The sequence below is a fragment of the Gossypium raimondii genome, chromosome 6 (assembly GCF_025698545.1).
Source record: "Gossypium raimondii isolate GPD5lz chromosome 6, ASM2569854v1, whole genome shotgun sequence".
In the NCBI taxonomy this organism is placed as follows: Eukaryota; Viridiplantae; Streptophyta; class Magnoliopsida; order Malvales; family Malvaceae; genus Gossypium; species Gossypium raimondii.
The window spans coordinates 13573638-13589160 of record NC_068570.1 but is presented as its reverse complement, the minus strand read 5'-3'; the positions used below and the strand labels follow the sequence as shown (position 1 = coordinate 13589160).

Here is a 15523-nt window from a genome sequence, read left to right as displayed (position 1 = left end):
CCATCCATTGGCCATCGAAATGTCACTGTTGCAATCTCGGCACCACAATGCACTATGGTGCAGGCACGACACCCTTATGACACCTCGAACATGTTTGGCTGCTACTGGTTCGGTCCAGTCGAGCCATTGGCTTGACCGTTAGTCGGTTTCACATACTAGGCTCAGCTCGACCAGTTTTTGGGTCTCAATCACGATTTTGGGTTCTCGGGCCCAATTTTTGATCTCAGGTCCAATTTTCAAGTTTAATTACCCATTGGGCCAATTGTCTGACTTGAAAATTAATTTCCAAAAATATCATATTAATTTTAATTAATTTGATTAATTTAATTTTGCTTGATTAAAATTAATTTCCCAAAAAATCACTTAGATTTTCCAAATTAATTTTTTAAGAAAATTTTTAATCAAATTCTAGTTGAACAATTCTCACGACCACCTAATTTAATTCCACATCGAATAAAGTGAATTAATTAAATTATTTCCAAAGTCGTAGAATTTTCTTCTGATTCAAATGCAATCTGTTGAGCTTTTGTTGAGCTAACAGAGGGACCAATCAGACATATATAATTAGACTAGAGTAATTGCAATTATGTCTAGAAGCATCATTCTGATAATTCAATATTACTTAATCATGGAGTCAATCACAAGAAGTACCATGATTGAAAACTATCTATTGTATACTCTTTATGAAAGCAATTCATCCAACTACTTTATCTAATGACCTCATCATGTGTGTGTTGACCTCATATGATATCATTGATTCCTCTAAGTTAAATTCATTCACTCAATACAATCCTATTTTATCTCATTGTCACTATTGTGTCTTCTTAATGATTAATATGATCACTGTCAACAAATGACTATGATAAATTGTTTGTTCGAGAATAAGCAACTCGTGACTACATTCCATATTTATCAATCCACACAATACCAATAAGAGGGTATCGTTAAATATTTAATCGAGCTATGAATTCCATTGTTGCTAATAAAGTCATTCCATACACAAGTCATGTACTCAACATACCGACTATGGGCTTGATCATCTTTAGAGCATAAGCATCTAATCATATCAAAGCACATGAGTTACATACGCATGGTCAGTGACTAAATCAGAATTTAGGTATATCACACCATGAACGTCACAAGTGAATTAATTCACAAATGCATTTCGAAATTAATTCATCTTGGGTCCAATCTAGACTGTCCATGGGTAAAGGCGCCGGCCACTGGATCCCCTAAATATGGGAGGATTCGGGTAAAATATAAGCCCAAATATGGGCTTAAGAAAAAAACGAGGCCTGTTTAAAAATGGGCAGGCTCAAGCTCAACTTTTTGGCCGGGCCGACCCGACCCGACCGAATATAATAAATATATATTTTTATTTTTATTTTTAATTTTAAAATACTTAAAATTTTTTATTTTTTATTTTTAAAATATTTTTTGTGTTTATTAAAAACCGGTAGGGCTTATTATTTTTTCCTGGTAGGGCCTTGGCAAAATTTCAGGCCCATATTTCAGGCCGGGCCCGGGCCTAAGAGTAGGGCCGAAATTTTTTTCCGGGCCCGGCCCGAACCCGGCCCGGCCCATGGACAGGTCTAGTCCAATCCAATGTATCATTCTTTCAATGAATACATTTATGTCTCTACCCGTGGAGTCAACTGCTCCGATAGCCAAGACTAGTCATCTCCCCAATTGTAATTGTAAACGACATAATAATCATTCTAAGTATTTGAATCAAATTCTCACTTTGATTTTTTTACGGGATTATGGACTTGTTAAGATTATCTACTGAAGTAAGTTGTCTTTCTTGCAATGTAAACGTTCTTACAGTGCCACTTATCGTCAGTTTGAACTTAGACAATTAATGAGCTAATATTTGCTTGTCACAATTTCACTATGCATGTAAAACATGAACGACAAAAACAAAAAAGACATAATAGTGAAATGTGAAATTAACTTTATTTATTCATTGTTCAAATACATAGAAAACAATTACATGTTTACTACAATATGGACACATTTCCTAATAATCACTTGTCTCGAGACAAGTAAACATCGAACCTAAGATAATTTTGGTTTGTTTCAGGTATCGAGATAAGAACCCATTTATCTTGATGCATCGAAGTTAGAGTCTAAAGTAAGGGAACTATGCCTCGAGACAGGTCCCGAGACATAAGTGATCAAATCTCAAGATATAAGCTTAAATGTCTTGAGATATTCCAACACCGAAGCAAGAATAAAAATCAATAGGTCTTAAGACATGAATGCCCTATCTTGAGACACTGTTGAAATTTCAGTTTGAAATCAAGTCTTGACTCCGTTTTTTATCTCGAACAATTCTAAGACTTCTTAAATAAAGTTGGTAGACATCTATAATATGCTTATGTGAAAGATTATGAATGTCGATTGATTTGAATTGTATGATAATTACATGTTAAACTTTGTGATATTGGATCGAGGTAGTCAAATTTGCTTCGGTAATGTAATGTGATGTCTCATATTCGAATTTGACGACCGGGTCTGGTGTGGGGTGTCACACATCATCTTGTGTTTTAAGAGATGTTCCACGAGAGATGTTTCTCATGGTACCACTTCACCAAAGTAAAAGAAGTTGAAGTAACCCCGGAATATGATAGGGTTCTTGGGTTATCTTCACTTTTTGGGATGTTTCGGAGAGCTTGGTTCGATGGATCAAATATGGAGGTAGTTTAGAGGTTTTCCTCTTAACCTCTTCTTGTAATATTGAGTGCTTCTCTTTTCTTCCCAAAACATAGTGAACTTTTGTTCACTACTTATTAGCATCAGCAACAAAATCCTTTCATAATAATAATAATATAATAATAAGCCATTAATGCCTTTGTTACTAAAAAATATGAGTTATTATTCTCGTTAATTGATAGCTTTGTAAGTATTATTCTTGAAACACTATAAATAGGAGCCTTTCACAACTAGTGAAAGGACTTTTGACACTTTGGCATTCTAACTCTCAAAGCTCTCTCTAAAATTCTCTCAAATTATTTTCTTTGTTTAGCCTTACCGTCAGCCACATGTCCCTTTCTCCACTTTACCAACCATTACTTATCGATGCGCTTAGTGTTATTGGATTTGCTTCAGTCATCCTCTCTGCCTTCTTCTGATACATCTCATTCACTTGTTTGCAATGTCTCTTCTCTCCATCAAATAACCCTCTACATTATACAAAACCTATATGGGTTTAGAATGATGAGGAAATGCTGAAAGATCAATCTTTCTTTTATTGTTATAAGTTTCTTTCATTCCTAGAGTGATTGTTCCAAGACCATTGACAAATGACAATTCCTAGAATAGGAGAAAAGGTCAAATGGGCATGTTGTCGCTAGTGCTACATTTACACTGATTGTTCTAGCTTTTTATGGAAGATTCAAGATGATGCAAGTCATTGGAGTAACGAACTTCTATACTTTATTGATGTTACATTTGGTGGTATGTTAGGAGTTCCTGCATCGATACATACTGCATGTGACCAACCACCTCTTTGACTTTAGCTTCCTTGGGTTTTTTGAGAAAACTTTTACGAAATTGTCTGGCTTTATATTGTTGCAAATAAACTTGTTTCTTTGTTGGTGGCATTAGGTGTGATATTTAGGATTAACCCATCAATCCTGGTTAGGACAATGTTCGCATAGGGCAACTCATTGGGTGATTTGATGTTAAATGCTTCACTTGTGTGAAAATTACAATGTTAAGATGTTGGGGAGGATCTAATTCAATACCCTTGCTAGTTTGGGTATCTCATTAGTGTTTGGTGTGCGATATAACTAATCTTCTTTGTACATAATTCCTAGAGATAGTAACTTGTTTTGTACAATGGGATTTCTAGATTTTGGCCTCTCATTGTGTTGCCTGCAAAAACCCAAGGATATGTGCCCAATCAAGACACTAGGGATCACAACTTGACATTTTTCATTGTTGGGGTGAGCACATGGCTGGGAAAGTATCTTCATTGACTTTTAATGCTAAACCTAACAACAAAGTTCAGTCAGTAGGGGATAACTTTTGCTTCGCCTTTTGCACTTGTATAGCGTGGCATTGGGTTTAAATAGTTACGTAAGTTGCACTCTCAGTATTCCGAATGCTATGCATATCTTTAGATGTTGGATTCCAATTTTAATCTAACTATAAATTTCAATCAACTGTCTCTTGCTTTTGTTAGATGAGAATTGAATCGGTCTAGAGGGGGGCTGGGCCACTTGCAGCTCCATTCTTTTCAACAGTTATTCCATTTCCCCAAGGCCAAGCACATCCTATTAAGGGCATAATCGTAAGTCCATACTCCAAATCCCAGAACTGGATTGGTTCCCAAAATTGGGATTTCCTGATAAAACCAAAGCAATCTGTCAAATTCTTTTTTAAGGTTTTCTGTCTTAACACGACAATCAACAAAACTGCTTTCCATTTTTCCCTTTTTGTCTGTGTGTTTGAGGGTTCAGTCAATCGAAGAAGATGATGCACATGACCTTGTACTGGGGAAAGGACGTGACTCTGCTCATCGATTCCTGGAAGACTGATTCATGGCTGAGTTACCTCCTCACTTTGCTTGCTTGTTTTCTCTTCTCTTCCTTTTACCAGTACATGGAAGATCGACGCCTCCGTTTCAGATCCCTTGCTTCCTCCAACCCATCCCCGCCTTCCTCCGCCGGCGCTTCTGTTCCTCTCCTCCCCAAATACCGCCGCTCCGCTAAATTCGCGACGGCCTTGCTCTTCGGGATCAATTCGGCTATCGGGTATCTCCTGATGTTGGCCATCATGTCTTTCAACGGAGGCATTTTCTTGGCTATTGTTTTGGGACTGGCTGTTGGGTACCTGGTTTTCAGGTCCGCCGATGACGAGACCGTGGTGGTGGAGAACGTTTGCGCCTGCGCTTAACGCTTCCCCCGCTTTTTTGTCCCACAAAGCTAGCATAGTATTTTTCTGTAATTTGTGTACTCTACCAGTATTCCCTGTTCTTGAATCGTATAGTAATTGTGTTTTGCCTTGTTATAAATCAATTATCCTTGTTGTAAATTTCGCCGATCTGAGTACCTTGTTCATGAACTCCATTGATTTTGTTGAGGAGATACTCTTCTTTGGGTTTTCTTGTTAGAGAAAAAAAGGAAGTTTGCGTTTGATTGATGGAAGGAATCAAGCGTATTCATTTGCTAGTTGCTTGCCGTGAGAATTTCATAAACATTTGTCTTATGTTCTAAAAGGAAGCTTCTTTTTCCATCAGAAAGTTTAGCTTTCACTCCTTGACATTTTCAAATTTTGATTAAATTTGGAATGTAAAGAGAGATAGAATTGTTCCCGTTCAAAGATGAAGCCATTTACCATCCAATTCTTCATTTGACTGTTTGTCAAGTTAGTTGGGCAGAGGCGAATAGCATAGGATTCTTCCTTAAATTTATTGTTGCTGCATTCCTAGGCTATACTAATATAAGCGGAGAGAAACAAACAGAAAAGATAGCCACAAATCTTTAATATTATTCGAAGTTATTATTTTATATACATGCTAAGGATTACAGATCCTAAAATAAAGAGGAATTTGCAGCTTAATTCATTCCAAATCTAGTCATCCAAATGGAACCCAAACCAACAAATTTAACTTCTACTTTGGGGGTTTACAGAAATCCCTCAATCAGCACCTGGTAGATTCACCGTAAATGTAATCAAGAACAGCAATGACTCCAAAAACAAAAGCTTGATCAACCCCAGGTTTTACCACTACTTGATAAACATCTTTACTTGCCATCAACTCCTCTACTTCCTTCTTTACTCCAACCTGTACGTAAACTTATGATTTAGAACAAAACTAAACTTGATACCATGCTATATTAAATGAAGTATACTACCTGAGCGACAAGGTTGCCTGTGGAATCAATGATGCTGCATTTTCTGTCAGGGAAATAACCATTGATCTCATACTCACACTGCTTGCTGCTGCTTTTTGGTTCAGTGGAGATTCTGATGGCATTGTTATTGGATAGGCATGAACGGGCTGGCTCCTTTAAAGTGAAAACCAACTTTTGTGATCCTTCGTAGTCGAAACTGTAGCCTTTCCATTTTTTATGTATGCTTAGTGCCTCAACCATCCCTCCCTGGAATATAGGAATCAACAACCATTAGGCTTTAGCTTAGCCCATAGCAATACAGTTTGTGCCTGCCTGCCTGCCTATGCTTGTGCGTATATATCCCATGTCTACTCGGTTATTAAAAATCACTATGCATCATAGTGCTAAAAAATTTGAAACCAAAAGTTTAATTCTGTCCCCAGTCTCTATACTTTTCAAGCTTATTCCCCCTGTTTTTAATTCTAGGAATTCAATGCCTCTATTTATTTTAAGTTAAAAGTCAAATTTCTATTGATAACACTGTTAATTAACTTCTTTTTAAATCAATTGGATTTTAATTTTTAAATTAAACATTTTTTTAATATTATAATGTTACATATTCAAATTTAACGAAAACCAACAATGTTATCAATTGGACTTTGATTTTTAAATTACACAAGTAAAAGGAACCGATTCTTCAAATTAAAACTAGAGGGATTAGCCAACAACCTAAATGAAGCTCTATGTTGGCACTTTCAACCCTGGTAATAAAATTCCTTCCCGCAAGTTATAATGTATCAAAACGAAAGAAGAATACAGGGACTTGGGCACAATTAGCCCAGAAAGAATCATCACCTGGGGGGCTTAATGAGAGACAAAATATGATTTTGGTTTGTTAATATAATGGAGATGCAGACCGCGTAAAATAGAAAATTTTCTATTTAAGTCTTTTAAATTTTTAAAATTTTAAATTAGTAAAGGTAAAATTTTACTCGGTCCCTCTAAAAATGTAAAAATTTAATTTAATTCTTTAACAATATAAATATATAAACTACTAAAATGATGAAATTATATTTTTACTATCACAAAAATTATAAGCACCTAAAAAAGTTTTCTCGCGGTACATATAGTTTTAATACATGGATAAATCTCATCCCACCAGCTTCTCTATTGTACAAAGTTACTTGAACCAATTTGCCATCCCTATTGGAGACTACTTTAGGACACAGTTATAATCATGATGACCAGTTTTCTATTCCATGTTATCCTGCTTTATCCACTTGCATATCATGTTCCTTTTTATCTTTCCATCTAACATGCAAATGCAAGTTGTTTTCATCCAAAACACTCGAGGAAATTCAAGGCTCATTCATTTAAACTGATTCATTCATATGCATGCACACACACTATAGATCATGCCTTGAAGAATTTATCATAATTTGATGGTATACAAAGGAACTTCAAATCCCTGTTTTAAAGTTATCGACAAATAAACAATATTTACCTTTCGACGTATGAGAAGCAAAGCATCCCCATTTCCATCTCTCAAGACCAGCTCCCCTTTAGTACCCAGAACCCCACAACCGTCGACCCTGAAAACAACCATCTGGCTACAATCCGTCACCACGAAACCGCCTCCGTTCACCACATGCGGCCTCCTCCTAACCGCAAGCACCACCTGAGATGAAGAACAATACAGCTTACTGATAACCGGCATTGTATTGGCTTTCCCGGCCATGGATTTCTCTCTTTCTATCTCTCAAGGATTAGGCTAAGTTGATGTTACTCAAGTCTGAGACAATCCGTGCTTATATACATGTAAAAATGGTTTTTTTTCTCTCTATTTTGAAAGATTAGGCAAAGTTGTTTGACTATTGCTATACGTATAATATATATATGGATGTAAGAATACGTATTGGCAAACATTGTGGAGCACGTTTTGTTATATATATTTATATTGTTCTTTTTTCTACATGAAGGAATCGTTTTGCATGTAATTTGAGTTAAGAGTGAAGAATTTCAAAAAGGGTTTTTTGAAAAATTTGGCAGGTGGTTGGCCAGAAAGGGAATCTCTTGAATGCTAAAATCTGTTAACAAGTCTTCAATTATTGATGAAGAGGAGCTTTATGGGACCATTATTTCTGTCAACTAATTTAAAGGTCTCCTTTTTGAAGATGGTTTAGAATAACGTTTGGCTCACTATAAAATTGCATATGCATGAGAATAAATTTTAGACCATAAAAAATGGTCTGTAAAAGATGCTAATCCGCATACGTGGCAATAAATGGGTTTGTCAATCGCTTCAAAGCCACCAACTTCTTGTTACTTTTTAGTTCTGCCCCCAAGTCCCTGTACTTTTTTGAACTTTACAAACTTTCATCCATATGCTTTTAGGGTGCGTTTAGCTTTGGTTTTCTTCAAGCCAAATACTTAACTTTTCAACCCAAAAGTGTTAATTTTCTTTTAACTTTTAGAAATTTCACTTTGGAGCCTTATTATTTAGATCTTTGGCTTTTGAATGTACTCCATCTAAGTTAAAAGAAATTTTAATGAACTTAAGTTAAATTCGAATATGTGACATTTTAATATTCAAGTATCTAATTTAAAAATTAAAGTCCAATAGATAACACATATTCAATTTTAATAGAAGGAAATTAATTTTTAAATGAACTAAAAGCATAGAGACTAGATTTGAAAAGTTAAAGAGTATAGGGAGTGGAAGCACAATTAGACCGAGAAAAGATTGACTTGTTGCTACTGACTCAGTGATGATGTCTGTTATAACTTGGCTTCTAAGATATGGAGCTGACTAATATTCAACGTGATTTGGTACAAAGATTAGAATTTGATACCTTCAAACTAAAGGGTTTGGAAAACAAAATGAGCATTTGGAGCATAAATTCTGATTTATATGTAATCTGCCAACATTAAGGCTAGTTATAAGTCTGTTTTAAAAACATGGTTTAGCAGTAAAAAGAGCACACAGACCAAAACAGAGTCCAGCTGCCGCTGAATAGGATCAGATCAGAGGCAGCCTATGGGCTTATCTTTACTAATTTATAAAAATGTCCGTAAAAATACCTCTCCACTCCCTCTTAATTTTAAAATTGAGCAAATTGTTCCCTCCTAAAAATTAATTTAATTTAATCCTCGTCAATTTCGAAAGTGTACAACTAAGGACAATTAATCGTAACGTTAATGTTTTCCATCAATTGTTCATGACTTTGATTGGTATAATAATAAATTTAACCCTCAAAGTTTACACATTCTGTCAATTCGGTCCTAATTTAATAATTTTATCCCACAATATTTGTGCAAATATTGAGGCTGAATGTGCTGAAATTTTTAGAATAAAGGCAAAAATGACCACATCTGTAAACATCAAAGCCTAAATTTGTTACTATACCAATCAAAATTATGTACAATTGACGGAATACATTAACCCATTATTAATTGTCATTAATTACTTTCAAATTTGACGGAGATTATACTACTCCAATTTTTTGAGATAAACTAATTTACTCAATTTTGAAATTGAGAGAAATTGAAGAGATTTTTTTACTAAAATTGTCTCATATTTTATTAAACAATGATTATATATAGGGATAATGTAAATTAAAATTTTAATATATTTTATTTTTATAAAAACTTTTCCTCTTCAAAGGACTTCTCACTCCCTTTAAAAACTACTACTTTTCAAAAGCTATCAATCCTTTAAAAAATTATAGTATACTTTCATATTCATCTCAAATTAAGTATGAAAGACCCACTAATATAAAACCCAAATCCAAGAGGTCCAATTTAGACAACTTAACTTGGATCATGATAATGCAACCCTATGATGATCATGTCTCGCAAGCTTTGTCCTTAAAATCGCTTTTCACCTTTACTCAAGCACCACCTTCCTAGGACCCACATGATTCAAAGAAGATATATTAAGAAGACCCCTACATAAACTCATCAAACCATCACATCCAATATCTCCCTTCATCTGGTCTTTTCAAGTCAAGTCCAACAATACCCTAAGTTGACACTCATCACCCTACTATGATGCCTAAGCCTGATGGATAGGGGACCATGATTCGCCTTTCTTTTCTCTTATAAATACCCTGCAATAGGTAAATGTAAACCTAGATACTTGACCTTATTCTACCCAAATTATATTAGACAACCTTTTTGTCCCTATAATAACTCGTTTTTTAATGGTATCAAAAATAGTGATTTTGGAACTTCCTTTTTGATGATTAAATTCGTGAATATTATTATTTAATATTTATGAGGTTAGTATAAATTTTAAATAATGTTTGGTCATTTAATTTTTTAATCAAGTAGTTAATTAAGGTATAAGGACTAGGTCGTAAAAGTGGTAAAAGTTCAATTGTTATAAATTTTAAATTGTTAATGGACAAGTGGAGAAATTAAACCAATTGATAATAGTGGATAGTGGGATTCCATGATGGAATCCACTTTGTTTAATTAGTTTATAATTAAGATTAAGTAATGTATGTTTAATTTAGTTCATGAAGGTTAATTAGTTTTTAATCAAAGTATATATAGGAAAAATAAAAAGAAAATGAAAACATTTTCATGCTTATCTTCTCCCATTCACGAAAGAAAAGAAAAGAAAGGGTTCCAAGTTTCCAAATTTTACTTTCTTCAATTGGTAAGTAATTTTAAGCACGTTTCTTATAATTTTTATGTTTTTGAGATCCCAAGATCTTGATTTAGCTGACATGTGTACTATTTTGCAAAATCGTTAAAGTTTTCAAAAGTTTCCATTGTTGAATTCTTAAAAATTTTGGTACTAAATTTCTAGATTTTAAGCTTAAATATGAAAAATGACTAATTTGTAAAGTGAAAATTGTTAGTTTTGAACTTAGGGACTAAAGTGTAAAAATTTCAGAATTAGTATAAAACTTCTACAACTTTTGATAATAGAGGGTTGTAGGAGAATGGAATTGAGATCAGTTTCGAAATTGAAGCTCAAATTTGAAAGTTATAACAATTTCAATTTTAGGGACTAAATTGAATAAAATGAAAAAATTTAGGGAAGATTTGAATAATGAAATTGAACTGTCATCTGTATAAAATAGAATGTTATAAAGCATTTGGAATTGATAAATTGAAATGAATTATCATATAGATCAAGAATTGAACCAATCGGAGGATATTTGTGAAAAGGGAAAATTACAGATTAGTCATTGACGTCGTGTTTGTTGTTGTTTTTGTCAAGTAAGTTCATATGGAACTTATTATGTTGATTTCTATTACTTAAATAATATATATTCTTGCTGATGTCCACGAAACTAACTAAAAATATGACAAAGGCAAGTGTACCTATCGATAAATAATATAGCTACGATGAGCAAGATATCATTCCCACGAAGACTAAAAGTACTAGTAATTACCATCTTTCCATTATTTAACTAAAAAATTGGAATGATTGATTAATACTAAAATTAGCTAAATTAATTAACTAAGAACACGACAAAGAACAAATCAATAAAATAATCGATTAACAACTAAGGAGCGAAACAATACCCAGGAAAGAATCCACCTAGACTGCTTCTTTCATTATCAATCTGAATTAAACAATTTATTCACTTAATAACTTGATCCATAGAAATCCCTAAATTACGCTAATATCTCTCTTCAAGATTAAGAGCAACTGACTCTAGGTTGATTAATTGAAATTTCTTTCTAATTAAAACTCCTATTATCGCATTAACTAGATCTATGGATTCCTTTATTAGATTTGACCCAAATTTGGTAGATTTATGTCGTCTTATTTCTAGGATTGCATGCAATTCTACTCAATTATGCTAGATTTACTCTTAAACAGAGTCTATTCCTCCTCTGAATTAAGCACATCAAACATGAAATAATAATTCAAAAATATTAAATTAAGAATTTAGCACACATAACCGAGAACAAGATTCAAGTATTTATTGTGTAAAACAGAAATCAAAAGACAAAATTCATCATAGGGTTCATCTCCCCTAGGTATTTAGAAAATTAGTTCATAATCGCGAATAAAAACATTTCAAAGACAGTATAACCACAGGAAATAGAGAAACTCATAATAAACTTCAAAGAAATCAAAAGGAAATCTTCAATCTTGGTGGAATTTTGCTTCAGGGTCAGCTTCAATGGTGTTTTCAGAGTTGTTTTCTTCAATATTCTCCGACGGCTCTTTTCCTCTCTTATTATATTTGGTACTAATAGGTCTTAGAATGCCCGAAAAACCTAAAAATTGTATTTTTTTCGCATATTTGGAGTGCGAATCACGAAATTGACATGGTCTGGCACACGCCCGTGTGGCTTACACGAATGTGTGCCCAGCTCGTGTGGCTCTTGAAATTTGCTCTAATTTTCTAATTTTTGCTCCGTTTTTGCTCGTTTTGCTCTCAAATGCTTTCTTAAGTATAAAAACATGAATTTAAAGGATTAGGAGCATAAAATTCACCATTTTGCATTGATTAATCATCCAAAAACGCATTAAGAATGGGATTGAAATATGCTACTTTTGACACTTATCACTTGCTTATATATTTAATTGGAATGAAATATAGTTACTTTTGACATTATATGGACTAAATTGTAAAGTATGAAAATAGGACAGTTTTAATAAGTACAAAACATCGAAAGAGTATGAAAATTATATATATGATTGAATGATACGAAATTGTATATATATAATGATGTTACGGATATTAAAATGGCATGAGTATAGAATAAGGTTCGAATGCATTTGGTAAATAACTAAGGTACTAATGACAAACCATTACGGTTTTTATAGGAATTAGGTGCTAGTCAGGGGCTTAGTTATTAATGGCTGAGATGCAGCATATTTTGTGGATACTTGTAACGCTTAGGTTTGTGCAAGTGTACACAGTCATTATCAAGTAATAAGTAAGTATCGAGTTATCATCTCCACGGGGATTGTACTTGTGCAAACTATATGATTGAAATAGATTTTAGTAAAATTAAACACAATTTGCAACAATTATAACATAAATAAACTAGGACAATTACTTTAATTAAACTCAATTTATTATCAACATGCTTAATAACATTTGGAAGAACATTCCATGACAACTCGATCTTTCATGAGTTTGGAAACCACATTAGGTCCTTTCGGAATCCTGTACTTAGTAAATATGCATTTTACTGATCCTTATTTACTAAGGGTTTCTTAGCATTCATGTGAGGTAACAGGGACGTGTTAGGTTTGAAACAATTTAATCACACAAATGTAAAAACTATGCAGACAACAGAGCTTGGTTAGAGTTGTTATACAACCTACAATTTAATCGTGTTAGGATCTAAATTGAGCATGCACATTTCAATTATGCGTCCATTAGCCGTCGTCTGGTTTGGATCGCTTAGCTAATTCAGTTGCATTTCAATCACGTATGAACGAAATACAGACTTGATTTTAATTGAAAACATAATCGATTGAGGCACAAACAGTATAAGCATGAATCAAATAAATATTATTTAATCAAAACAATCATCCTAGCTTAAATAAAGTTAAGCTAACATTATTGTAAACAAGAACAAAGAACACATAGCAAACATCTTTAAATTAAGTTAAAGAAAAGAAAGATTAAACCCAATTCAGAATGGCTATCACCCAAGACTCTGACTGACGAGACTCCTTTGTTCCTTTACTTTGCTCCTTTGCTGATGGTTCTCCAAGGTAGTCGATCAAGGGTTCTTTAAGAGGCTTAATTGCTAAAATCTCTATAAAGAAATGATGCTAGGCGTGAGAATGGAAAAGGCTAAGAGAAAAAGAGAGAATGATGCTTGATGGATGCTTGAGGGATGATGAATAAAGGAATGAGAGGGTCTTATTTATAGGTGAGGAAAGAGAGATAGTTTGCTAAAAATAGGAGTTTCCATCTTTTGAAGCATCTTCCATGGTTGGTCGGCCATAATTTTAGTAAGTTGAGCTGATTTTTCCTTGAGTTTTGGTCAATTTGAGTGCCACAATAACTCAGGACTGAGACTCGGTCAAATGCAAATCTTTAGGTAAATCTCTAATTTCTTCAACTCTTCAAGGACCTTGTGCAATTAAACTAAAAAGTGGTTTATGGATAGCCATGTGCAGCTGAATTTTGGGTTGACTTGGTCTCCAATTTGGACGGTTTTGTAATCCAGCAAAGCTATCAGACCTGTCCAAAATAAATTAACAAGTTAGAAGACCAAAGAATTAAATTTATCTAATTTAATTAATTAATTAAAACCCAAATTATTAATGAAATATTTTAAAATGAAATATTAAATATAATTTTATATTTTATTATTTAATTTAATCATGCGTGGCCCACTTTATGTCTTAAAAATATAATATAATCAAATTAATATAAAATAAGCCATTTATTGCATGAAAAATATATAAGAAAGCATAAAATCACATTTTAATAATTTCTATGCCCTAATTTCATATTTTCACATATTTCATTAATTTATTAAACAATTACTTAGTTTTAACAACGGATTTAAGTAAAAAGGTGATAACTTACATAGGAAAAATCCTATATATTTTTTCGTTTACAATACTCTACAGCTTGTGCGAGTAGCATTGAATAACACTTATATATGAATAATCCTGACCTACAACTTGTATGATTAGACCCAAATGATATAGTTTGGGTGCTAGTCAAGAGCTTAGTTATTGGTGGCTGAGATCTAGCATATGTTGTGGATTATCTACATCTTGTGTGCGTAGCATCGAATATGTTGTGGATTCTCTACATCTTGTGTGAGTAGCACCGAATAACACTTATATCAATAATTATGACCTATAGGTTGTGTGAGTAGACACAAAACTTGCAACTTGTGTGAGAAAATCGATCCCCTGTTCTCGAAGTTAGTTCACTATAGTCATACAGGTGAAAATGGAAATAAATCGAAAGAGAAATGATTGGTAACATTGATTATGAATATAGTTGATATGATTATAAAATATATAAGTTGGAATAACATATAACTAATTGTATGGTGGTATGTATATGTGATTTGAGCATTTTGATTTTATTTTGCAAATGTACTAACTTGTGGTTGTTTTGTGAATTTGTACAAGAATGCTTAAGGATCAGGAGCGAAGCAAAAAAAAAAAACAAAATTTTAAGAGGGGACAAAATGAAATTTTAATTTTTAATAATCTAAATCTTTATAAGTTTTAAAGGATTAAATCAAATTTTTACAATTTTAGGGGGGCAAAGTGCAAATTTACCTTTACTAAATTAAAATTTAAAAAAATTTTAAAGGGCATAAATAGTAATTTTCCATTTTAGGGGGTCGGAGCCCCTGCCAACCCCTTAGATTCACCTCTGTTAAAAATGCCAAGAAATATCATGTTATGCATCTTTGTGCTTCTATTGATTAAATTTATATAAATTTAGGTAAGTTAAGTTGAGTTTTGAATAAACTTACTAGGTATTCATTATGCTTATCGTTGTCTTCTTACTTCTGTAGTTGTTGATTGTGGAGCATGTTGATCGGATCACCTCAAAGTCACTATTTGTCTTTCAATTTGGTAGTCTTTTGATTGTTTGAGCTTGATTATATGTGGCCTAAGAATTGTTATGCTACTTTATAATGTTAAGTTTGGTTTGAATCCATAATTGATAATGAGCTTGTGATGTATATTTCAAGTTGTGTACATATATATA

At 33.2% G+C, this 15523-nt stretch overlaps 2 protein-coding genes across 2 annotated transcripts; one reads left to right on the top strand and one right to left on the bottom strand.

Moving 5' to 3' along the window:
* The first annotated feature begins 4192 nt into the window (after nucleotides 1-4192).
* On the top strand, nucleotides 4193-5040 carry LOC105773920 (copper transporter 5). Its single transcript, XM_012596124.2, has one exon. It carries the CDS (start codon nucleotides 4480-4482, stop codon nucleotides 4900-4902), a length of 423 nt encoding a protein of 140 aa, XP_012451578.1. The 5' UTR covers nucleotides 4193-4479; the 3' UTR covers nucleotides 4903-5040.
* Nucleotides 5041-5476: 436 nt separating this feature from the next.
* LOC105773919 (protein LURP-one-related 6) lies at nucleotides 5477-7740 on the bottom strand. The gene is made up of 3 exons (XM_012596123.2): nucleotides 7348-7740; nucleotides 5865-6110; nucleotides 5477-5794 (listed from the first exon to the last, which is right to left on the bottom strand). The coding sequence occupies exons 1-3, from the start codon at nucleotides 7579-7581 to the stop codon at nucleotides 5651-5653; spliced, it is 624 nt and encodes a 207-aa protein (XP_012451577.1). The 5' UTR covers nucleotides 7582-7740; the 3' UTR covers nucleotides 5477-5650.
* Nucleotides 7741-15523: the final 7783 nt, after the last annotated feature.

What these genes read in the sequence shown, in the direction of transcription:
- LOC105773920 (XM_012596124.2), top strand. Translation starts at nt 4,480, where the DNA reads ATGATGCACATGACCTTGTACTGGGGAAAGGACGTGACTCTGCTCATC.
- LOC105773919 (XM_012596123.2), bottom strand. Translation starts at nt 7,581, where the DNA reads ATGGCCGGGAAAGCCAATACAATGCCGGTTATCAGTAAGCTGTATTGT. An exon ending in TGCTTCTCATACGTCGAAAG is followed by an intron (nt 6,111 to 7,347) that starts GTAAATATTGTT and finishes CCTATATTCCAG; the next exon opens with GGAGGGATGGTTGAGGCACT. An exon ending in CAGGCAACCTTGTCGCTCAG is followed by an intron (nt 5,795 to 5,864) that starts GTAGTATACTTC and finishes GTTTACGTACAG; the next exon opens with GTTGGAGTAAAGAAGGAAGT.